We start from the raw sequence: 26426 nt of genomic DNA on the forward strand, positions 1-26426 counted from the left end.
TACCCCTAGAGGGGGAGGAGGAGAGGGTTAATACCCCTAGAGGGGGAGGAGGAGAGGGTTAATACCCCTAGAGGGGGGAGGAGAGGGTTAACACCCCTAGAGGGGGGAGGAGGAGAGGGTTAATACCCCTAGAGGGGAGGAGGAGAGGGTTAATACCCCTAGAGGGGGAGGAGGAGAGGGTTAATACCCCTAGAGGGGGAGGAGGAGAGGGTTAATACCCCTAGAGGGGGAGGAGGAGAGGGTTAGTACCCCTAGAGGGGGAGGAGGAGAGGGTTAATACCCCTAGAGGGGGAGGAGGAGAGGGTTAACACCCCTAGAGGGGGAGAGGAGAGGGTTAACACCCCACAGAGGGGGAGGAGGAGAGGGTTAATACCCCTAGAGGGGGGAGGAGGAGAGGGTTAATACCCCTAGAGGGGGGAGGAGGAGAGGGTTAATACCCCTAGAGGGAGGAGGAGAGGGTTAATACCCCTAGAGGGGGAGGAGAGGGTTAATACCCCTAGAGGGGGGAGGAGAGGGGTAACGTACCAGCATCATGACGTAGCGCTGTCCGTGGCTGTGCAGGTCTTTCACCATGTCAGGCAGGGTCGAGAAGGCCGTGGGGTCAAAGGTGAAGTCTAGAGAACGGTCCATGTAGTCTATATCATTCCACTGCAGTCATCCTGGAACACACACACACACAGGGAGTCAGTACCTGAGGTATTATTCCACAAGACAGTCCCTGTTCCATGCAGAAAAGAACAGTGAACACACACACTGAGGGAGTCAGTACCTGAGGTATGTTCTATACACACATACTGAGGGAGTCAGTACCTGAGGTATGTTCTATACACACATATATACACACACACACTGAGGGAGTCAGTACCTGAGGTATGTTCTATACACACACACTGAGGGAGTCAGTACCTGAGGTATGTTCTATACACACACACTGAGGGAGTCAGTACCTGAGGTATGTTCTATACACACACACTGAGGGAGTCAGTACCTGAGGTATGTTCTATACACACACACTGAGGGAGTCAGTACCTGAGGTATGTTCTATACACACACACTGAGGGAGTCAGTACCTGAGGTATGTTCTATACACACACACTGAGGGAGTCAGTACCTGAGGTATGTTCTATACACACACACTGAGGGAGTCAGTACCTGAGGTATGTTCTATACACACACACTGAGGGAGTCAGTACCTGAGGTATGTTCTATACACACACACTGAGGGAGTCAGTACCTGAGGTATGTTCTATACACACACACTGAGGGAGTCAGTACCTGAGGTATGTTCTATACACACACACTGAGGGAGTCAGTACCTGAGGTATGTTCTATACACACACACTGAGGGAGTCAGTACCTGAGGTATGTTCTATACACACACACTGAGGGAGTCAGTACCTGAGGTATGTTCTATACACACACACTGAGGGAGTCAGTACCTGAGGTATGTTCTATACACACACACTGAGGGAGTCAGTACCTGAGGTATGTTCTATACACACACACTGAGGGAGTCAGTACCTGAGGTATGTTCTATACACACACACTGAGGGAGTCAGTACCTGAGGTATGTTCTATACACACACACTGAGGGAGTCAGTACCTGAGGTATGTTCTATACACACACACTGAGGGAGTCAGTACCTGAGGTATGTTCTATACACACACACTGAGGGAGTCAGTACCTGAGGTATGTTCTATACACACACACTGAGGGAGTCAGTACCTGAGGTATGTTCTATACACACACACTGAGGAGTCAGTACCTGAGGTATGTTCTATACACACACACTGAGGGAGTCAGTACCTGAGGTATGTTCTATACACACACACTGAGGGAGTCAGTACCTGAGGTATGTTCTATACACACACACTGAGGGAGTCAGTACCTGAGGTATGTTCTATACACACACACTGAGGGAGTCAGTACCTGAGGTATGTTCTATACACACACACTGAGGGAGTCAGTACCTGAGGTATGTTCTATACACACACACTGAGGGAGTCAGTACCTGAGGTATGTTCTATACACACACACTGAGGGAGTCAGTACCTGAGGTATGTTCTATACACACACACTGAGGGAGTCAGTACCTGAGGTATGTTCTATACACACACACTGAGGGAGTCAGTACCTGAGGTATGTTCTATACACACACACTGAGGGAGTCAGTACCTGAGGTATGTTCTATACACACACACTGAGGGAGTCAGTACCTGAGGTATGTTCTATACACACACACTGAGGGAGTCAGTACCTGAGGTATGTTCTATACACACACACTGAGGGAGTCAGTACCTGAGGTATGTTCTATACACACACACTGAGGGAGTCAGTACCTGAGGTATGTTCTATACACACACACTGAGGGAGTCAGTACCTGAGGTATGTTCTATACACACACACTGAGGGAGTCAGTACCTGAGGTATGTTCTATACACACACACTGAGGGAGTCAGTACCTGAGGTATGTTCTATACACACACACTGAGGGAGTCAGTACCTGAGGTATGTTCTATACACACACACTGAGGAGTCAGTACCTGAGGTATGTTCTATACACACACACTGAGGGAGTCAGTACCTGAGGTATGTTCTATACACACACACTGAGGGAGTCAGTACCTGAGGTATGTTCTATACACACACACTGAGGGAGTCAGTACCTGAGGTATGTTCTATACACACACACTGAGGGAGTCAGTACCTGAGGTATGTTCTATACACACACACTGAGGGAGTCAGTACCTGAGGTATGTTCTATACACACACACTGAGGGAGTCAGTACCTGAGGTATCCCATAGTTCCTCATGTTCTTGACGACGTCCCAGGTGGCATTGCTACTTCCGTAACCCCAGCGACAGAGATGGTACCCCAGCGCCCAGTAGACCGGCATGGCGGGGTAACCTGAGAGAGGTGACGGTCGAGAATCAGACAGTGACGACTTCCAAGGACACGAGGAAGAAATAGGTCCTTATCTTTCTGTAGACTGACCTACGACCTCCAAATACTGTCCAATCACAGAGGCCGGATCGGGACCCAGAAAGACGTAGAAGTCCAGGATCCCACCGATGGTGCGCCAGGTGATGGCAGGGCCCGGCTGGAGGACGACGTCTACAGAACCAACATCCACACAGCATCGCTCAGACAGCATCGCTCAGACAGCATCACTCAGACAGCATCGCTCAGACAGCATCGCTCAGACAGCATCGCTCAGACAGCAACAGAGATTCAACATACTGAACGTAAAAGGTGGTTGAAACGGAACAGGCCAGCCACCTGACCCATCATGTCCCAGTAAACAGGAGCTAGAGTAAAGGTAGTAATGGTAGTAATGGGACGTGGCCACCTGACCCATCATGTCCCAGTAAACAGGAGCTAGAGTAAAGGTAGTAATGGTAGTAATGGGACGTGGCCACCTGACCCATCATGTCCCAGTAAACAGGAGCTAGAGTAAAGGTAGTAATGGTAGTAATGGGACGTGGCCACCTGACCCATCATGTCCCAGTAAACAGGAGCTAGAGTTAAGGTAGTAATGGTAGTAATGGGACGTGGCCACCTGACCCATCATGTCCCAGTAAACAGGAGCTAGAGTAAAGGTAGTAATGGTAGTAATGGGACGTGGCCACCTGACCCATCATGTCCCAGTAAACAGGAGCTAGAGTAAAGGTAGTAATGGTAGTAATGGGACGTGGCCACCTGACCCATCATGTCCCAGTAAACAGGAGCTAGAGTAAAGGTAGTAATGGTAGTAATGGGACGTGGCCACCTGACCCATCATGTCCCAGTAAACAGGAGCTAGAGTAAAGGTAGTAATGGTAGTAATGGGACGTGGACACCTGACCCATCATGTCCCAGTAAACAGGAGCTAGAGTAAAGGTAGTAATGGTAGTAATGGGACGTGGCCACCTGACCCATCATGTCCCAGTAAACAGGAGCTAGAGTAAAGGTAGTAATGGTAGTAATGGGACGTGGCCACCTGACCCATCATGTCCCAGTAAACAGGAGCTAGAGTAAAGGTAGTAATGGTAGTAATGGGACGTGGCCACCTGACCCATCATGTCCCAGTAAACAGGAGCTAGAGTAAAGGTAGTAATGGTAGTAATGGGACGTGGCCACCTGACCCATCATGTCCCAGTAAACAGGAGCTAGAGTAAAGGTAGTAATGGTAGTAATGGGACGTGGCCACCTGACCCATCATGTCCCAGTAAACAGGAGCTAGAGTAAAGGTAGTAATGGTAGTAATGGGACGTGGCCACCTGACCCATCATGTCCCAGTAAACAGGAGCTAGAGTAAAGGTAGTAATGGTAGTAATGGGACGTGGCCACCTGACCCATCATGTCCCAGTAAACAGGAGCTAGAGTAAAGGTAGTAATGGTAGTAATGGGACGTGGCCACCTGACCCATCATGTCCCAGTAAACAGGAGCTAGAGTAAAGGTAGTAATGGTAGTAATGGGACGTGGCCACCTGACCCATCATGTCCCAGTAAACAGGAGCTAGAGTAAAGGTAGTAATGGTAGTAATGGGACGTGGCCACCTGACCCATCATGTCCCAGTAAACAGGAGCTAGAGTAAAGGTAGTAATGGTAGTAATGGGACGTGGCCACCTGACCCATCATGTCCCAGTAAACAGGAGCTAGAGTAAAGGTAGTAATGGTAGTAATGGGACGTGGCCACCTGACCCATCATGTCCCAGTAAACAGGAGCTAGAGTAAAGGTAGTAATGGTAGAAATGGGACGTGGCCACTGACCCATCATGTCCCAAACAAACAGGAGCTAGAGTAAAGGTAGTAATGGTAGAAATGGGACGTGGCCACTGACCCATCATGTCCCAGTAAACAGGAGCTAGAGTAAAGGTAGTAATGGTAGTAATGGGACGTGGCCACTGACCCATCATGTCCCAGTAAAGAGGAGCTAGAGTAAAGGTAGTAATGGTAGTAATGGGACGTGACCACTGACCCATCGTGTCCCAGTAAACAGGAGCTAGAGTAAAGGTAGTAATGGTAGTAATGGGACGTGGCCACCTGACCCATCATGTCCCAGTAAACAGGAGCTAGAGTAAAGGTAGTAATGGGACGTGGCCACTGACCCATCGTGTCCCAGTAAACAGGAGCTAGAGTAAAGGTAGTAATGGTAGTAATGGGACGTGGCCACCTGACCCATCATGTCCCAGTAAACAGGAGCTAGAGTAAAGGTAGTAATGGTAGTAATGGGACGTGGCCACTGACCCATCATGTCCCAGTAAACAGGAGCTAGAGTAAAGGTAGTAATGGTAGTAATGGGACGTGGCCACTGACCCATCATGTCCCAGTAAACAGGAGCTAGAGTAAAGGTAGTAATGGTAGTAATGGGACGTGGCCACTGACCCATCATGTCCCAGTAAACAGGAGCTAGAGTAAAGGTAGTAATGGGACGTGGCCACTGACCCATCGCGTTGCTGTTGAGCAGGAAGAATCCATGTGCTGTCCCCGTCCCTCCCTCATCTATCGCCAGGTAGAAGGGATGAACCCCGTACAGGTTAGTCAGCTCCTACAGACACAGGATATAGAATAGAGTCACGGTCAGGTAGAAGGGATGAGGTCCTACAGACACAGGATATAGAATAGAGTCACGGTCAGGTAGAAGGGATGAGGTCCTACAGACACAGGATATAGAATAGAGTCATGGTCAGGTAGAAGGGATGAGGTCCTACAGACACAGGATATAGAATAGAGTCACGGTCAGGTAGAAGGGATGAGGTCCTACAGACACAGGATATAGAATAGAGTCATGGTCAGGTAGAAGGGATGAGGTCCTACAGACACAGGATATAGAATAGAGTCATGGTCAGGTAGAAGGGATGAGGTCCTACAGACACAGGATATAGAATAGAGTCACTGTCAGGTAGAAGGGATGAGGTCCTACAGACACAGGATATAGAATAGTCATGGTCAGGTAGAAGGGATGAGGTCCTACAGACACAGGATATAGAATAGTCATGGTCAGGTGGAAGGGATGAGGTCCTACAGACACAGGATATAGAAAAGTCATGGTCAGGTAGAAGGGATGATATGTGGTCTGGAGACGGGAGTCGTTACCGTGGGCGCCACGTCTCTAGCCCACATGGTGAGGGTGTTCCAGTGGATGTCGTGTAGGAAGGAGGAGCGGTGTTCTCCCAGCCCATAGATGTACTGACTGGACAGACTGCTGGACAGCTGGAGGAACTGGTCACAGTAGAACAGAGGAGCTACCGTGGTGTTGAGGCTGGGGGGGGGCAGAGAGAGACAGACAGACACAACATGAAGACAGACACACAAGCACAGGCATTATGTTAAGTCAAAAGAAACTAGCCCAATTCCCAGATTACTCCAACCAGACTACAGAGAGAGAGCCGGAGAGAGAGAGAAGAGACTACCGACAGAGAGTAGAGTCTACAGAGAGAAAGTAGAGACTACACAGAGAGAGAAACAGAGTAGAGACTACAGAGAGAGAGAGACAGAGAGACAGAGACAGAGAATATAGACTACAGAGAGAGAGAGAGAAACAGAGTAGAGACTACAGAGAGAGAGAAACAGAGTAGAGACTACAGAGAGAGAGAGACAGAGAGACAGAGACAGAGAATATAGACTACAGAGAGAGAGAGAGAAACAGAGTAGAGACTACAGAGAGAGAGAGAGAGAAACAGAGTAGAGACTACAGAGAGAGAGAGAGAAACAGAGAGAGAGAGAGAAACAGAGTAGAGACTACAGAGAGAGAGACAGAGAGACAGAGACAGAGAATATAGACTACAGAGAGAGAGAGAGAGAGAACAGAGTAGAGACTACAGAGAGAGAGAGAGAAACAGAGTAGAGACTACAGAGAGAGAGAGAGAAACAGAGTAGAGACTACAGAGAGAGAGAGAGAAACAGAGTAGAGACTACAGAGAGAGAAACAGAGTAGAGACTACAGAGAGAGAGAAACAGAGTAGAGACTACAGAGAGACAGAGAGAGAAACAGAGTAGAGACTACAGAGAGAGAGAAACAGAGTAGAGACTACAGAGAGAGAGAGAAACAGAGTAGAGACTACAGAGAGAGAGAGAGACAGAGAGAGAATATAGACTACAGAGAGACTACAGAGAGAGAGACAGAGAGAGACTAGAGAGAGAGAGACAGAGAGACTACAGAGAGAGAGAGACAGAGTAGAGACTACAGAGAGAGAGACAGAGTAGAGACTACAGAGAGAGAGACAGAGTAGAGACTACAGAGAGAGAGACAGAGTAGAGACTACAGAGAGAGAGACAGAGTAGAGACTACAGAGAGAGAGACAGAGTAGAGACTACAGAGAGAGAGACAGAGTAGAGACTACAGAGAGAGAGAGACAGAGTAGAGACTACAGAGAGAGAGACAGAGTAGAGACTACAGAGAGAGAGACAGAGTAGAGACTACAGAGAGAGAGAGAGACAGAGTAGAGACTACAGAGAGAGAGACAGAGTAGAGACTACAGAGAGAGAGACAGAGTAGAGACTACAGAGAGAGAGACAGAGTAGAGACTACAGAGAGAGAGACAGAGTAGAGACTACAGAGAGAGAGACAGAGTAGAGACTACAGAGAGAGAGAGAGAGAGTAGAGACTACAGAGAGAGAGAGAGAGAGAGAGAGAGAGAGACAGAGAGAGACTACAGAGAGAGAGACAGAGTAGAGACTACAGAGAGAGAGACAGAGTAGAGACTACAGAGAGAGAGACAGAGTAGAGACTACAGAGAGAGAGACAGAGTAGAGACTACAGAGAGAGAGACAGAGTAGAGACTACAGAGAGAGAGACAGAGTAGAGACTACAGAGAGAGAGACAGAGTAGAGACTACAGAGAGAGAGACAGAGTAGAGACTACAGAGAGAGAGAGACAGAGTAGAGACTACAGAGAGAGAGAGACAGAGTAGAGACTACAGAGAGAGAGACAGAGTAGAGACTACAGAGAGAGAGACAGAGTAGAGACTACAGAGAGAGAGACAGAGTAGAGACTACAGAGAGAGAGACAGAGTAGAGACTACAGAGAGAGAGAGACAGAGTAGAGACTACAGAGAGAGAGAGACAGAGTAGAGACTACAGAGAGAGAGACAGAGTAGAGACTACAGAGAGAGAGACAGAGTAGAGACTACAGAGAGAGAGAGAGAAGACAGAGTAGAGACTACAGAGAGAGAGACAGAGTAGAGACTACAGAGAGAGAGACAGAGTAGAGACTACAGAGAGAGAGACAGAGTAGAGACTACAGAGAGAGAGACAGAGTAGAGACTACAGAGAGAGAGACAGAGTAGAGACTAGAGTAGAGACTACAGAGACTACAGAGAGAGAGACAGAGTAGAGACTACAGAGAGAGAGACAGAGTAGAGACTACAGAGAGAGAGACAGAGTAGAGACTACAGAGAGAGAGAGACAGAGTAGAGACTACAGAGAGAGAGACAGAGTAGAGACTACAGAGAGAGAGACAGAGTAGAGACTACAGAGAGAGAGAGACAGAGTAGAGACTACAGAGAGAGAGACAGAGTAGAGACTACAGAGAGAGAGACAGAGTAGAGACTACAGAGAGAGAGAGACAGAGTAGAGACTACAGAGAGAGAGACAGAGTAGAGACTACAGAGAGAGAGACAGAGTAGAGACTACAGAGAGAGAGACAGAGTAGAGACTACAGAGAGAGAGACAGAGTAGAGACTACAGAGAGAGAGAGACAGAGTAGAGACTACAGAGAGAGAGACAGAGTAGAGACTACAGAGAGAGAGAGACAGAGTAGAGACTACAGAGAGAGAGACAGAGTAGAGACTACAGAGAGAGAGACAGAGTAGAGACTACAGAGAGAGAGACAGAGTAGAGACTACAGAGAGAGAGACAGAGTAGAGACTACAGAGAGAGAGAGACAGAGTAGAGACTACAGAGAGAGAGACAGAGTAGAGACTACAGAGAGAGAGAGAGAGACAGAGTAGAGACTACAGAGAGAGAGAGAGAGTAGAGACTACAGAGAGAGAGACAGAGTAGAGACTACAGAGAGAGAGACAGAGTAGAGACTACAGAGAGACAGAGACAGAGTAGAGACTACAGAGAGAGAGACAGAGTAGAGACTACAGAGAGAGAGACAGAGTAGAGACTACAGAGAGAGAGAGACAGAGTAGAGACTACAGAGAGAGAGACAGAGTAGAGACTACAGAGAGAGAGACAGAGTAGAGACTACAGAGAGAGAGACAGAGTAGAGACTACAGAGAGAGAGACAGAGTAGAGACTACAGAGAGAGAGACAGAGAGTAGAGACTACAGAGAGAGAGACAGAGAGTAGAGACTACAGAGAGAGAGACAGAGTAGAGACTACAGAGAGACAGAGACAGAGTAGAGACTACAGAGAGACAGAGACAGAGTAGAGACTACAGAGAGAGAGACAGAGTAGAGACTACAGAGAGAGAGACAGAGTAGAGACTACAGAGAGAGAGACAGAGTAGAGACTACAGAGAGAGAGAGAGACAGAGTAGAGACTACAGAGAGAGAGACAGAGTAGAGACTACAGAGAGAGAGACAGAGTAGAGACTACAGAGAGAGAGACAGAGTAGAGACTACAGAGAGAGAGACAGAGTAGAGACTACAGAGAGAGAGACAGAGTAGAGACTACAGAGAGAGAGACAGAGTAGAGACTACAGAGAGACAGAGACAGAGAGAGAGAGAGAGTAGAGACTACAGAGAGACAGAGAGAGAGAGAGAGAGAGAGAAGAGACTACAGAGAGACAGAGAGAGAGAGAGAGACAGAGTAGAGACTACAGAGAGAGAGACAGAGTAGAGACTACAGAGAGAGAGACAGAGTAGAGACTACAGAGAGAGAGACAGAGTAGAGACTACAGAGAGAGAGAGACAGAGTAGAGACTACAGAGAGAGAGACAGAGTAGAGACTACAGAGAGAGAGAGAGAGAGAGAGAGAGAGTGAGAGAGAGAGAGAGAGAGAGACAGAGTAGAGACTACAGAGAGAGAGACAGAGAAGAGACTACAGAGAGAGAGACAGAGTAGAGACTACAGAGAGAGAGACAGAGTAGAGACTACAGAGAGAGAGACAGAGTAGAGACTACAGAGAGAGAGAGACAGAGTAGAGACTACAGAGAGAGAGACAGAGTAGAGACTACAGAGAGAGAGAGACAGAGTAGAGACTACAGAGAGAGAGACAGAGTAGAGACTACAGAGAGAGAGAGACAGAGTAGAGACTACAGAGAGAGAGACAGAGTAGAGACTACAGAGAGAGAGACAGAGTAGAGACTACAGAGAGAGAGACAGAGTAGAGACTACAGAGAGAGAGAGAGAGACAGAGTAGAGACTACAGAGAGAGAGACAGAGTAGAGACTACAGAGAGAGAGAGAGTAGAGACTACAGAGAGAGAGACAGAGTAGAGACTACAGAGAGAGAGACAGAGTAGAGACTACAGAGAGAGAGAGAGAGTAGAGACTAGAGAGAGACTACAGAGAGAGAGAGACAGAGTAGAGACTACAGAGAGAGAGACAGAGTAGAGACTACAGAGAGAGAGACAGAGTAGAGACTACAGAGAGAGAGACAGAGTAGAGACTACAGAGAGACAGAGACAGAGTAGAGACTACAGAGAGAGAGACAGAGTAGAGACTACAGAGAGAGAGACAGAGTAGAGACTACAGAGAGAGAGACAGAGTAGAGACTACAGAGAGAGAGACAGAGTAGAGACTACAGAGAGAGAGACAGAGTAGAGACTACAGAGAGAGAGACAGAGTAGAGACTACAGAGAGAGAGAGACAGAGTAGAGTCTACAGAGAGAGACAGAGTAGAGACTACAGAGAGAGAGACAGAGAGTAGAGACTACAGAGAGAGAGACAGAGAGTAGAGACTACAGAGAGAGAGACAGAGTAGAGACTACAGAGAGACAGAGACAGAGTAGAGACTACAGAGAGAGAGACAGAGTAGAGACTACAGAGAGAGAGACAGAGTAGAGACTACAGAGAGAGAGACAGAGTAGAGACTACAGAGAGAGAGACAGAGTAGAGACTACAGAGAGAGAGACAGAGTAGAGACTACAGAGAGAGAGACAGAGTAGAGACTACAGAGAGAGAGACAGAGTAGAGACTACAGAGACAGAGACAGAGTAGAGACTACAGAGAGAGAGACAGAGTAGAGACTACAGAGAGACAGAGACAGAGAGAGAGAGAGAGTAGAGACTACAGAGAAACAGAGAGAGAGAGAGAGAGAGAGAAGAGACTACAGAGAGACTGAGAGAGAGAGAGAGACAGAGAAGAGACTACAGAGAGAGAGAGAGAGAGAGAGAGAGAGAGAGACTACAGAGAGAGAGACAGAGTAGAGACTACAGAGAGAGAGACAGAGTAGAGACTACAGAGAGAGAGACAGAGTAGAGACTACAGAGAGAGAGAGAGAGAGAGAGAGAGAGAGAGAGAGAGAGACTACAGAGAGAGAGAGACAGAGTAGAGACTACAGAGAGAGAGACAGAGTAGAGACTACAGAGAGAGAGACAGAGTAGAGACTACAGAGAGAGAGAGACAGAGTAGAGACTACAGAGAGAGAGAGACAGAGTAGAGACTACAGAGAGAGAGAGAGAGAGAGAGAGAGAGAGAGAGACAGAGACAGAGACAGAGACAGAGACAGAGACAGAGAGAGACTAGAGAGAGAGAGAGAGAGAGAGAGAGAGAGACTACAGAGAGACAGAGACAGAGAGAGAGAGAGAGAGAGAGAGAGAGACAGAGAGAGACTACAGAGAGAGAGAGACAGAGAGACTAGAGAGACAGAGAGAGAGACAGAGAGAGACTACAGAGAGAGAGAGAGAGAGAGAGAGAGAGAGAGAGAGAGAGAGAGAGAGACAGAGAGAGACTACAGAGAGAGAGACAGAGAGAGACTACAGAGACAGAGACAGAGAGAGAGACAGAGAGAGAGAGAGAGAGAGAGAGAGAGAGAGAGAGAGAGAGAGAGAGAGAGAGAGAGAGAGAGAGAGAGAGACTAGAGAGAGAGAGAGAGAGAGTAGAGACTACAGAGAGAGAGAGACAGAATAACTCATGCATACAGCACAGCTCCTGTGGAAGTTCTCTTAACGATGATGCCAAACGGCTCATTGGACAGCTCCACAGAGTAGGCGGGACTAGAGGCCTTCTCTGTGGCCTTGGGCACGGCGATTGGCACCTCGAATCGCGACTCAGACGGGTCGGTGATCTGAACATAACAAAAGAGAGATGAATGACGGCCAAAGACCCCAGAGATCTGACACTATACAGTACATTCATGTGCATCTGTCTGTATTTGTGTGTGCGCACTTCTGCCTGTGTGTGTGAGCATTAATTTGCGTGTGTGTACAGTACAGTATGTATGTATTGGTGTGTATACAGTACATGGTGGAAAATAAGGGACCATTTTTTTCTCATTTTGTTTGTCATAGTTGAAGTGTACCTTTGATGAAAATTACAGGCCTCTCTCATCTGTTTAAGTGGGAGAACTTGCACAATTGGCGGCTGACTAAATACTTTTTTGCCCCACTGTATGTATTGGTGTGTCCTCCCTGCCTCCTCACCCTGACTCGGAGCCTGTTGTCTGTGTGTCAGTATGTATGTATTGGTGTGACCTCCCTGCCTCCTCACCCTGACTCGGAGCCTGTTGTCTGTGTGTCAGTATGTATGTATTGGTGTGTCCTCCCTGCCTCCTCACCCTGACTCGGAGCCTGTTGTCTGTGTGTCAGTATGTATGTATTGGTGTGTCCTCCCTCCCTGCCTCCTCACCCTGACTGTTGTCTGTGTGTCAGGAGCCTGTTGTCTGTGTGTCAGTATGTATGTATTGGTGTGTCCTCCCTGCCTCCTCACCCTGACTCGGAGCCTGTTGTCTGTGTGTCAGTATGTATGTATTGGTGTGACCTCCCTGCCTCCTCACCCTGACTCGGAGCCTGTTGTCTGTGTGTCAGTATGTATGTATTGGTGTGACCTCCCTGCCTCCTCACCCGGACTCGGAGCCTGTTGTCTGTGTGTCAGTCTGTATGTATTGGTGTGACCTCCCTGCCTCCTCACCCTGACTCGGAGCCTGTTGTCTGTGTGTCAGTATGTATGTATGTATGTATTGGTGTGTCCTCCCTGCCTCCTCACCCTGACTCAGAGCCTGTTGTCTGTGTGTCAGTATGTATGTATTGGTGTGACCTCCCTGCCTCCTCACCCTGACTCGGAGCCTGTTGTCTGTGTGTCATTATGTATGTATTGGTGTGACCTCCCTGCCTCCTCACCCTGACTCGGAGCCTGTTGTCTGTGTGTCAGTATGTATGTATTGGTGTGTCCTCCCTGCCTCCTCACCCTGACTCGGAGCCTGTTGTCTGTGTGTCAGTATGTATGTATTGGTGTGTCCTCCCTGCCTCCTCACCCTGACTCGGAGCCTGTTGTCTGTGTGTCATTATGTATGTATTGGTGTGACCTCCCTGCCTCCTCACCCTGACTCGGAGCCTGTTGTCTGTGTGTCAGTATGTATGTATTGGTGTGACCTCCCTGCCTCCTCACCCTGACTCGGAGCCTGTTGTCTGTGTGTCAGTATGTATGTATTGGTGTGACCTCCCTGCCTCCTCACCCTGACTCGGAGCCTGTTGTCTGTGTGTCAGTATGTATGTATTGGTGTGTCCTCCCTGCCTCCTCACCCTGACTCGGAGCCTGTTGTCTGTCTCATAGAGGAGCTCCAGCTGTAAGGTCAGAATGTCTTTAGGGTAGTAGGTCTTCACCGTCTTCACCAGAGTTCCCGTCTGACCCACGTCTGTGGTGTTAACAGACACCAGGGAGTAGGAGGGGAACCCAGGAGGGTAGAAACACCAGGGAACACCGTTCCTCCCCGGGGCAGGGGGGAAGGAGGAGGCAGGGATGAAGCAACAGTTCCTCGCCTCACACAACTCCCTGGTCACCACCACCCCTCTCTCTGGGTAGCAGTCAAACCTCCAGGCCTCTGGGACCACTCCACAAGCCTGGGGCTCTGGTAGGGCTCTACTCCCGTCTCCCCCACCCGTCCCTGGGGAGCCCCTGGGCGGCGGGGCCCTGTGGGGGGCGCTGTTGGAGGGGGCTTGGAGCCAGAAGATGGTCACCAGAAGCCAGAGGCCACAGACCAGGAGCAGCAGGGAGCCCAGGGAGATGAGGGCCGTGGTGGCAGAACAGGAGGGCCTCCGAGGCAGCAGGGGGCGCTCTGTCTCCTCTGGGTCCTTCCCCTGAAATCACAACAACAGTTACAGTTTGACTGCAATACGACACAATACTAAACCGTAGAGTACAAGACAGTACAAAACACTGGTGTAGTCTGGGTAAGAACGTGAGCCTTGGCTTGTGCGAGTCAGAACGGCTCATAGGGGCAGGAGCCTGTTTCTGCAGCTTGGTGTACAGTGGGTCCTGGGCAGGACACTAGTCAATCACCTGCCTGTCTGTTTCTGCAGCTTGGTGTACAGTGGGTCCTGGGCAGGACACTAGTCAATCACCTGCCAGTCTGTTTCTGCAGCTTGGTGTACAGTGGGTCCTGGGCAGGACACTAGTCAATCACCTGCCAGTCTGTTTCTGCAGCTTGGTGTACAGTGGGTCCTGGGCAGGACACTAGTCAATCACCTGCCAGTCTGTTTCTGCAGCTTGGTGTACAGTGGGTCCTGGGCAGGACACTAGTCAATCACCTGCCAGTCTGTTTCTGCAGCTTGGTGTACAGTGGGTCCTGGGCAGGACACTAGTCAATCATCTGAGTGCCAGTCTGTTTCTGCTCTTTTGTAAGAAATGCAGGGGTGTAAAGCAGTTGAGGTACTATGTACAGTACCAGTCAAAGGTTTGGACACAACTACTAATTTAAGAGTTTCCTTTAATGTTTCACTATTTTCTACATTGTAGAATAACAGTGAAGATCATCAAAACTACGAAGTAACACAAATGGAATCATGTAGTAACCAACAACAACAAAAAGTGTTGAACAAATCCAAATATTTGAGATTCTTCAGAGTCGCCACCCTTTGCCTTGATGACAGCTTTGCACACTCTTGGCATTCTCTCAACCAGCTACATGAGGTAGTCACCTGGAATGCATTTCAATTAACAGGTGTGCCTTGTTAAAAGTACATTTGTTTAATTTATTTCCTTCTTAATGCATTTGAGACAATCAGTTGTGTTTGACATGGTAGGGGTGGTATACAGAAAATAGCCCTATTTGGTAAAAGACCAAGTCTATATTATGGCAAGAACAGCTCAAATAAGCAAAGAGAAACAACGGTCCATCATTACTTTAAGACATGAAGGTCAATCAATAAGGAACATTTTCAGAACTTTGAAAGTTTCTTCAAGTGCAGTCGCAAAAACCATCAAGCGCTATGATGAAACTGTCTCTCATGAGGACCACCACAGGAAAGGAAGACCCAGAGTTACCTCTGCTGCAGAGGATAAGTTCATTAGAGTTACCAGCCTCAGATTGCAGCCAAATAAATGCTTCACAGAATAACAGACATCTCAACATAAACAATATTTTGATTTGTTTAACACTTTTCTGGTTATTACATGATTCCATTTGTGTTATTTCATAGTGTTGATGTCTTCACTATTATTCTACAATGTAGAAAATAGTAAAAATAAAGAAAAACCCCTTGAATGAGTAGGTGTTCTAAACCCTTGAATGAGTAGGTGTTCTAAACCCTTGAATGAGTAGGTGTTCTAAACCCTTGAATGAGTAGGTGTTCTAAACCCTTGAATGAGTAGGTGTTCTAAACCCTTGAATGAGTAGGTGTTCTAAACCCTTGAATGAGTAGGTGTTCTAAACCCTTGAATGAGTAGGTGTTCTAAACCCTTGAATGAGTAGGTGTTCTAAACCCTTGAATGAGTAGGTGTTCTAAACCCTTGAATGAGTAGGTGTTCTAAAACCCTTGAATGAGTAGGTGTTCTAAACCCTTGAATGAGTAGGTGTTCTAAACCCTTGAATGAGTAGGTGTTCTAAACCCTTGAATGAGTAGGTGTTCTAAACCCTTGAATGAGTAGGTGTTCTAAAACCCTTGAATGAGTAGGTGTTCTAACCCTTGAATGAGTAGGTGTTCTAAACCCTTGAATGAGTAGGTGTTCTAAACCCTTGAATGAGTAGGTGTGTCCCAAACTTTTGACTGGTACTGTAGGGTTGGGGTAAAATGTGACTACATTCCTATACATGACAGAATCCCACCAGAGTGTCCGGTAGTTCTCTCACCTCCTCCCGTACAGGAGCCTCCTCTGAAGCAGCAGCGTTGGTGAACTGGACATCCTCTGGGCTCAGTCGCTTATAAGACACCATCTACACAGAGACCAGGACAACGTAGACGGGTGAGGACACGACAGACACATGTAGCGGCATATCAAACCCAGTGTTTGGTTTACAGACACTGTAAAGAGCTGTGTACACACATCTCCAGTAAGCCTGACTGGCTAGTAGATTCGACTGTATCATATAGTTAGATAAGATTGCATACATAGCTTCATAAATATTGTTGAATAGCCTTGCTAGACTTTCGACCCGTAGACAGCCAACACAAGCTGTGCTGTAAATGCCAAAGGTGAATTTATCTGGCCACCTCGGCTGGGGATACTAGCTGAGTTTACCTCAACTACACGATATCGTATTACAGGGATTTAATAAACAAAAACGAGGCTGTGAAAGTAAGGTTACCTAAACAACTAACTAGTTAGTATCCCTCTAACTGAGCAACGAGGCTGTGAAAGTAAGGTTACCTAAACAACTAACTAGTTAGTATCCCTCTAACTGAGCAACGAGGCTGTGAAAGGTTACCTAAACAACTAACTAGTTAGTAATCCCTCTAACTGAGCAACGAGGCTGTGAAAGGTTACCTAAACAACTAACTAGTTAGTATCCCTCTAACTGAGCGACGAGGCTGTGAAAGGTTACCTAAACAACTAACTAGTTAGTATCCCTCTAACTGAGCAACGAGGCTGTGAAAGGTTACCTAGACAACTAACTAGTTAGTATCCCTCTAACTGAGCAACGAGGCTGTGAAAGGTTACCTAAACAACTAACTAGTTAGTATCCCTCTAACTGAGCAACGAGGCTGTGAAAGGTTACCTAAACAACTAACTAGTTAGTATCCCTCTAACTGAGCAACGAGGCTGTGAAAGGTTACCTAGACAACTAACTAAATGACTTAAATGTAAATGTAAATGTAACTAGTTAGTATCCCTCTAACTGAACAACGAGGCTGTGAAAGGTTACCTAGACAACATTAGGTTTGTTGGAGTAGATATCTAACCTTAGTTTCCTTGGATACGAGATAAAAGAAAGCGACGCACACGAACGTTTCTTACCTCGACTGTTTGTCTCGGGTTTTTCACTAATAATAGTAATAATAATAAAAATAATAATAATAATAATAATACTGATAATAATACACGTTCCCTCGATGTAGGTTTTTTGAAAACGTGTCTAGCATGCCGTCGTCTCTCCTTCCATAAACATGTTGTTGTTCTCTCAGGCTTGTTCTTCTTCGGTGGATTTAACGGCGGTCGGGATTCACCGTTAAACGATGCACTACCGCCACCTACTGTACTGGAGACAGAGAAACGGAAGAACTAAATCAAATCTGACAGCCCTGTGTCTCTAAATTAAAGAAAACAAAAGATTGGATACTATATTCAATTCAATTCAAGGGCTTTATTGGCATGGGAAACATGTGTTAACATTGCCAAAGCAAGTGAGGTAGACAACATACATATCTGTCGAGGTTCTACCCAGTCAACTCTTTACACTTTGTGCCCAGGCAAGTCCCAGCCAGCGAGGTCAAAGATGGTGGATAAATGATGTCCCACTCAGGCTGTTTCCCATTGAAACAAAACATATTCAGTTCCGTTCTGCTCGACAGGGTGGCTCTCCCTTTGACACCAATGCATTAGCAGCTAGAGCTAGTCTGCGAAGTTCATTAACCATATATGGACCAGAAAAAGAAAATAGGGAGTGGGATGTCTTGCATTCTCTTCCTTCTCTGCTGAGGTGCGTTGACCGTGCAGAAAATGGCAGCCTTGCTTGTAGCGCTGTTTGAGTAAAATCAGAGACTGTTAGCGAGCTGAAACATCATCCGTATCGGGGAATAATTCTAATGTTCAGTATGTGGCAGCACATTAAATGTGTGAACGTCAATGTATCAAATAATATGTTTTGAAGTGATTTGGTTTTCCTATCAGATGTAATGACTTATTCAACCGGCTGTTTCCAACCCCAAGACTGGTCAAACAGGGTTTCAACTCGAGTTAGGGAACCCCTGAGGTAAAGGATGGCCTCCTCACTTCCATCTCTTCCTGCCGTCCTCCCCTCCCCGACTTCCTCTGTACTGGGAATAGACGCTGCCCTGTGTCTCTATCCCACTACTCCTGCAACCTCTGTACCATTACTGCCCATATCAGTCCCTAAAGCCTCTGTACCATTACTGCCCATATCAGTCCCTAAAGTCTCTGCATCATTACTGCCCATATCAGTCCCTAAAGCCTCTGCATCATTACTGCCCATATCAGTCCCTAAAGCCTCTGCATCATTACTGCTCATATCAGTCCCTAAAGCCTCTGCATCATTACTGCCCATATCAGTCCCTAAAGCCTCTGCCCATATCAGTCCCTAAAGCCTCTGCATCATTACTGCCCATATCAGTCCCTAAAGCCTCTGCATCATTACTGCCCATATCAGTCCCTAAAGCCTCTGCATCATTACTGCCCATATCAGTCCCTAAAGCCTCTGCCCATATCAGTCCCTAAAGCCTCTGCATCATTACTGCCCACATCAGTCCCTAAAGCCTCTGCATCATTACTGCCCATATCAGTCCCTAAAGCCTCTGCATCATTACTGCCCATATCAGTCCCTAAAGCCTCTGCCCATATCAGTCCCTAAAGCCTCTGCATTGCTTATTGAAATCTCCACTTCCACCACCCCTCAGGGCCCGTTTAGCCAACACATCAACTACCTCATCCCCCTCCACCCCCCACATGGGCTGGGACTCATCCCCCTCCACCCCCCACATGGGCTGGGACTGAAGCACATCTCATCTGTATACCCATTGGTCTCTCTTCCTAGAGCTGGCCGCCAAGCCGGAGTCCGGACTTGAACCCCGATTGAACATCTCTGGAGAGACCTGAAAATAGCTGTGCCGCGATGCTCTCCATCCAACCTGACAGAACTTGAGAGGATCTGCAGAGAAGAATGGGGAAAAACTCCCCAAATACAGGTGTGCCAAGCTTGTAGCGTCAAACCCAAGAAGACTCGAGGCTGTAGTCGCTGCCAAAGTACTCAAAGTACTGAGTAAAGGGTCTGAGTACTTATGTAAATGTAATATTTCTGTTTTGTATTTTAATACATTTGCAAAAAATGTTTAAAAAACTTGTTTTTGCTTTGTCATTATGAGGTATTGTGATGTCATTGAGGTATTGTGATGTCATTGAGGTATTGTGATGTCATTGAGGTATTGTGATGTCATTGAGGTATTGTGATGTCATTGAGGTATTGTGATGTCATTATGAGGTATTGTGTGTGTGTAGATGGATGAGTTTTACTTTCCTGAATGCAGCGTATATCATTTTTTCAAAGGTGCGGCTTTAAACGTACTCTTGAAAGTTGTAATAGTAGAATGCACAAGGTGCAATGTATAAATTGGGTAGTTCATCGTTCAGTTCCTCTTGTCATGTTAGTCATTACATACCATAGAGAGATATGTATAACTGGTCTGAAATGTCCGGGTCAACTAGCCCATGACAGCATGGGATAGTTGGTTTTTTACCACATAGATAATGTTGTAATTTTTTTTGTCACTCAAATGAATACATATTAGACATGGTAAATGTTTAGAATTGCAAGAAAATTAGCTTTAAAACAGCAACATTTTCTTTGCACCCCGATGACTAAATGTGTAGAACTGCAGGAAATACACTTTAAACCTGAAAAATCCTCTCCACCAACAAGAGGCGTGTGAACAGTGTGTGTCATGAACAGTGCTGGTGCCCATAGAAATAGACCTGTATCTGATGCTGTCTGGACAGTAGTAGTGTGGCATGTCATACCTTTTCTGGCCGGACAGCATCAAATACATGGGCTACAGATAGTAAGACAGAGGGGCGCTGTTTCGCTGGCTAGTTTCAGCAGAGAGGAAGAGGCGAAGAGAGAGGGCTCACCCGCTAAAAATCTGTCCTCAATAAACCCAATGCGTTTCTATGTGGCATAATATGCAGGCCTAAACTTGTCGCCTGCGTTCCCGCATTTGGGATGACGTTTCACATTGTTAGGGCGGGGACATGAGCATCTCGTCGTTATTTACAGATCTCTGGTTTCAGCCATTCGCTAATTAGAAAGGTAAATTGGCAGCTGCGCAGTTTGGATTCTGGCTTCCCCTAAAGTAAATGTATCTTTTGTTAAAATATTTTAATTACTCCTCCTGTCTAAATAAAATCATTCACAATTCATTGCCAGAGAGTTTGACTCAGCCACAAAGGGTCATTACCAGAGAGCTTGACTCAGCCACAGAGTCATCACCAGAGAGCTTGACTCAGCCACAGAGAGTCATTACCAGAGAGCTTGACTCAGCCACAGAGAGTCATTACCAGAGAGCTTGACTCAGCCACAGAGAGTCATTACCAGAGAGCTTGACTCAGCCACAGAGAGTCATTACCAGAGAGCTTGACTCACCCACAGAGAGTCATTACCAGAGAGTCATTACCAGAGAGTCATTACCAGAGAGTCATTGCCAGAGAGCTTGGCCATTAGCTCTTTCAAAAAAATTATAGGCATATGCCTATTGAGGGAAGCCAGCAGTTTAGGCAGAGCTGATTATTGACTTGGCCTAGCTGATTATAATCAGGCAGAGCTGATTATTGACTTGGCCTAGCTGATTATAATCAGGCAGAGCTGATTATTGACTTGGCCTAGCTGATTATAATCAGGCCGAGCTGATTATTGACTTGGCCTAGCTGATTATTGACTTGGCCTAGCTGATTATTGACTTGGCCTAGCTGATTATAATCAAGCCTAGCTGATTATTGACTTGGCCTAGCTGATTATTGACTTGGCCTAGCTGATTATAATCAAGCCTAGCTGATTATTGACTTGGCCTAGCTGATTATAATCAAGCCTAGCTGATTATTGACTTGGCCTAGCTGATTATAATCAAGCCTAGCTGATTATTGACTTGGCCTAGCTGATTATTGACTTGGCCTAGCTGATTATAATCAGGCAGAGCTGATTATTGACTTGGCCTAGCTGATTATAATCAGGCCGAGCTGATTATTGACTTGGCCTAGCTGATTATTGACTTGGCCTAGCTGATTATTGACTTGGCCTAGCTGATTATTGACTTGGCCTAGCTGATTATTGACTTGGCCTAGCTGATTATTGACTTGGCCTAGCTGATTATAATCAGGCAGAGCTGATTATTGACTTGGCCTAGCTGATTATAATCAGGCCGAGCTGATTATTGACTTGGCCTAGCTGATTATAATCAGGCCGAGCTGATTATTGACTTGGCCTAGCTGATTATAATCAGGCAGAGCTGATTATTGACTTGGCCTAGCTGATTATTGACTTGGCCTAGCTGATTATTGACTTGGCCTAGCTGATTATAATCAGGCCGAGCAGATTATTGACTTGGCCTAGCTGATTATAATCAGGCCGAGCTGATTATTGACTTGGCCTAGCTGATTATAATCAGGCCTAGCTGATTATTGACTTGGCCTAGCTGATTATTGACTTGGCCTAGCTGATTATAATCAGGCCGAGCTGATTATTGACTTGGCCTAGCTGATTATTGACTTGGCCTAGCTGATTATTGACTTGGCCTAGCTGATTATTGACTTGGCCTAGCTGATTATAATCAAGCCTAGCTGATTATTGACTTGGCCTAGCTGATTATTGACTTGGCCTAGCTGATTATTGACTTGGCCTAGCTGATTATTGACTTGGCCTAGCTGATTATTGACTTGTGTCTGTCAGTAAAAAGCATCTGAAATGTGTGAAGATAATGTGTCTTGAGTTTAAGGCTGAGACAGGAAGAAGGGGGAATGTGGGGATCTCTCTCCAGAATGCTCTCAGCTCTACAGAATTATTTAACTAGGCAAGTCAGTTAAGAACAAATTCTTATTTACAATGACGGCCTCCGCCCAGTCAAAACTGGCCAATTGTGTACTACCTGACGGGACTCCCAATCACGGCTGGATGTGATGCAGTCTGGATTCAAACCGGGGACTGCAGTGACGTCTCAAGCACTGAGATGCAGTGCCTTAGACCACAGCGCCACTCGGGCAATACAACATTACACTTCACTAGCAATAAGCTCAAGTCGAGACAAATGGAAAGGGAGGCAGACATGCAGAGTAGAGATCAATGTGACTGACAAATGGAAAGGGAGGCAGACATGCAGAGTAGAGATCAATGTGACTGACAAATGAAAAAGGGAGGCAGACATGCAGAGTAGAGATCAATGTGACTGAAAGAACCTGAATATATCAGGATGTTCTGTTGTCATCTGTGGGCTTTAGACCTCTATGTGTGTTACTCAGGTGATGACGGGAGTTATAGTCCTACTGCTGCATCGGCCTATCGAGGCCATCTAAGACTTCCATGCGCTCATTTCTTTAGCCACCAATTGATCACGGTGTAATCAGTGTGTCCATTTGGCAAAGACTGGAACACTCTGTCGTATATATGTCGATCCAGAGCATCCCAAACATGCTAATGGGTGACATGTCTGGTGAGTGTGCAGGCCATGGATGAACGGACATTTTCAGCTTCCAGGAATTGCGTACAGATCCTCAGGACATGGGGCGTTGTATTATCATGCTGAAACATGAGGTGATGGCGGTGGATCCACATGACACCATACACATTACACGCCATCTGCCCGGTACAGTTAAAACCAGGATTCATCCGTGAAGAACACACTTCTCCAGCGAGGCCAGTGACCATCGAAGGTGAGCATTTGCCCACTGAAGTCGGTTACAATGCCGACCTGCAGTCAGGTCAAGACACTGGTAAGGACGACAAGCACCCAGATGAGCTTACGTGAGATGGGTTCTGACAGTTTGTGCAGAAATTATTCAGTTGTGCAAACCCACAGTTTCATCAGCTGTCCAGGTGGCTGGTCTCAGACCATCCAGAAGGTGAAGAAACCGGATGTCGTGGTTACAAGTGGTCTGTGGTTCGGAATGTACTGCCAAATTCTCTAAAACAACATTATGATAGAGAAATGTTAAATTCTCTGGCAGCAGCTCTGGTGGACATTCCTGCAGGCAGCAGGCCAATTGCACGCTGCCTCAAAACTTGAGACATCTGTGGCATTGTCTTGTGTGACAAAACTGCTCATTTTAGAGTGGCTTTTTATTGTCCCCAGCACAAGGTGCACCTGTGTAATGATCATGCTGTTTAATCAGCTTCTTGATATTCCACACCTGTCAAGTGGATGGATTATCTTGGCAAATGAGAAATGCTCACTAACAGGGATGTAAACACATTTGTCCTAAATAAGCACATGGAACACTCTAACCACTAGGCTACCCTGCCACCCCAGTATTGTGGTGCTATCCAGGGCTCATCTGGGAAAGAGACCTCGGTCTCAGCTTAGACTCCCTGTCAAAATAAAAGGTACAAAAAAAATAAACCCAGCCTATTGCCCTTTTGATCTCTACCATAGTAGGGTGGTTCCCCTCTCATTCTCTCTCTCCTTCTGACAGAGAAACCCAGCCTATTTCCTTCTACCATAGTAGGATGGTTCCCCTCTCGTTCTCTCTCTCCTTCTGACAGAGAAACCCAGCCTATTGCCCTCTTCATCTCTACCATAGTAGGGTGGTTCCCCTCTCGTTCTCTCTCTCCTAACAGAGAACCCAGCCTATTGCCCTCTACACCTCTACCATAGTAGGGTGGTTCCCCTCTCGTTCCCTCTCTCCTTCTAACAGAGAAACCCAGCCTATTGTCCTCTACCATAGTAGGGTGGTTCCCCTCTCGTTCTATCTCTCCTTCTGACAGAGAAACCCAGCCTATTGCCCTCTTCATCTCTACCATAGTAGGGTGGTTCCCCTCTCGTTCTCTCTCTCCTAACAGAGAAACCCAGCCTATTGCCCTCTACACCTCTACCATAGTAGGGTGGTTCCCCTCTCATTCTCTCTCTCCTTCTGACAGAGAAACCCAGCCTATTTCCTTCTACCATAGTAGGGTGGTTCCCCTCTCGTTCTCTCTCCCTTCTGACAGAGAAACCCAGCCTATTGCCCTCTTCATCTCTACCATAGTAGGGTGGTTCCCCTCTCGTTCTCTCTCTCCTTCTGACAGAGAAACCCAGCCTATTGCCCTCTTCATCTCTACCATAGTAGGGTGGTTCCCCTCTCGTTCTCTCTCTCCTTCTGACAGAGAAACCCAGCCTATTGCCCTCTACCATAGTAGGGTGGTTCCCCTCTCGTTCTCTCTCCTTCTGACAGAGAAACCCAGCCTATTGCCCTCTTCATCTCTACCATAGTAGGGTGGTTCCCCTCTCGTTCTCTCTCTCCTTCTGACAGAGAAACCCAGCCTATTGCCCTCTACAATAGTAGGGTGGTTCCCCTCTCATTCTCTCTCTCCTTCTGACAGAGGAACCCAGCCTATTGCCCTCTTCACCTCTACCATAGTAGGGTGGTTCCCCTCTCGTTCTGACAGAGAAACCCAGACTATTGCCCTCTTCACCTCTACCATAGTAGGGTGGTTCCCCTCTCGTTCTCTCTCTCCTTCTGACAGAGGAACCCAGCCTATTGCCCTCTTCACCTCTACCATAGTAGGGTGGTTCCCCTCTCGTTCTCTCTCCTAACAGAGAAACCCAGCCTATTGCCCTCTTCATCTCTACCATAGTAGGGTGGTTCCCCTCTCGTTCTCTCTCTCCTGACAGAGAAACCCAGCCTATTGCCCTCTACCATAGTAGGGTGGTTCCCCTCTCGTTCTGACAGAGGAACCCAGCCTATTGCCCTCTACCATAGTAGGGTGGTTCCCCTCTCGGTCTCTCTCTCCTTCTGACAGAGGAACCCAGCCTATTGCCCTCTACCATAGTAGGGTGGTTCCCCTCTCGGTCTCTCTCTCCTTCTGACAGAGGAACCCAGCCTATTGCCCTCTACCATAGTAGGGTGGTTCCCCTCTCTCTCTCTCTCCTTCTGACAGAGGAACCCAGCCTATTGCCCTCTACCATAGTAGGGTGGTTCCCCTCTCGGTCTCTCTCTCCTTCTGACAGAGGAACCCAGCCTATTGCCCTCTACCATAGTAGGGTGGTTCCCCTCTCGTTCTGACAGAGGAACCCAGACTATTGCCCTCTTCACCTCTACCATAGTAGGGTGGTTCCCCTCTCGGTCTCTCTCTCCTTCTGACAGAGGAACCCAGCCTATTGCCCTCTACCATAGTAGGGTGGTTCCCCTCTCGTTCTCTCTCTCCTTCTGACAGAGGAACCCAGCCTATTGCCCTCTTCACCTCTACCATAGTAGGGTGGTTCCCCTCTCGTTCTCTCTCTCCTTCTGACAGAGAAACCCAGCCTATTGCCCTCTACCATAGTAGGGTGGTTCCCCTCTCGGTTGCCCTCTACCATAGTAGGGTGGTTCCCCTCTCTCTCTCTCTCCTTCTGACAGAGGAGAAAGGCTTTAGCCATCGTCTCCGCTTCCTCCTCTCTTACTGCCCATATCCTCCCACTGGTCAACACGGGATCCTATCCCTTCTGAACCCCACTCATCCTCTCGATCGTCCCCCACACTTCTCGCCCTTCCAATGCTAGCCTTGTGTATACGGTACGAAAGTGATCCGTCGTTTTCCAGGAAGTAGCCATTCCCTTTTGTAGGAGTTTTGAATGGTTTTGAATGGTCTTCATTGTAAAAACATCATCAAATTCATCTGGGAGAAGTACATTCATCCACAAAGAAGAATATAATCTGAATGCTGATTGGCTGACAGCCTTGGTATAGTAAAGCAATAAGGTCCGAGGGGGTGTGGTATATGCCAATATACCATCAAGTTTATAATATTTCACAAATTTGATGATAGAATTGTCAAAGCCCGTTCAAAAAAAGATGGGGACAAGGACCCCCGGGAGCATGAAGCAGGACGGCGCCACCTGCGCATGGCATTACCAGACTGATTACCGCTGTAGCGAATCGGAAAGCAAGCTCACGAGACCTCTGGATGGTTGTACCAGGCTAGATCCTCTCCACTAAAACCAGAAACCACATGTGTTGAGAGGTGTGGTAATAGTGGCATGCCATAGTGTAAATGTCATCAACAACACGTGCCGACTCCGGACAATGAAAGGACTGGCACATTCACCATCTATACTTTTATTTCCATTGTTCACATAACATGATTATGACATCACGTAACATGATTATGACATCACGTAACATGATTATGACATCACATCCATATCAATATTCCACAAACACCTCATTCTGAAATGATTGCCCACACACACACACACGCTTCTTTCAGCAATATCCTACTTTC

General features: G+C 47.1%; 1 protein-coding gene across 1 annotated transcript in view; it reads right to left on the reverse strand.

Moving 5' to 3' along the window:
• The window catches only part of LOC124003753 (lysosomal alpha-glucosidase-like), a gene marked incomplete at its 3' end in the record, with an annotated part of 32277 nt that extends 14861 nt beyond the window's left edge, over positions 1 to 17416 (reverse strand). Inside the window, 9 exon segments of the mRNA XM_046312305.1 lie at positions 526 to 648; positions 2791 to 2909; positions 2997 to 3116; positions 5431 to 5533; positions 6082 to 6247; positions 12019 to 12164; positions 13618 to 14172; positions 16164 to 16247; positions 17270 to 17416. Coding sequence (XP_046168261.1) covers positions 526 to 648; positions 2791 to 2909; positions 2997 to 3116; positions 5431 to 5533; positions 6082 to 6247; positions 12019 to 12164; positions 13618 to 14172; positions 16164 to 16247 — 1416 coding nt within the window.
• Between the last annotated feature and the right edge of the window lie 9010 nt (positions 17417 to 26426).

Source organism: Oncorhynchus gorbuscha, linkage group LG18 (genome assembly GCF_021184085.1).
Source record: "Oncorhynchus gorbuscha isolate QuinsamMale2020 ecotype Even-year linkage group LG18, OgorEven_v1.0, whole genome shotgun sequence".
Taxonomy (NCBI): Eukaryota; Metazoa; Chordata; class Actinopteri; order Salmoniformes; family Salmonidae; genus Oncorhynchus; species Oncorhynchus gorbuscha.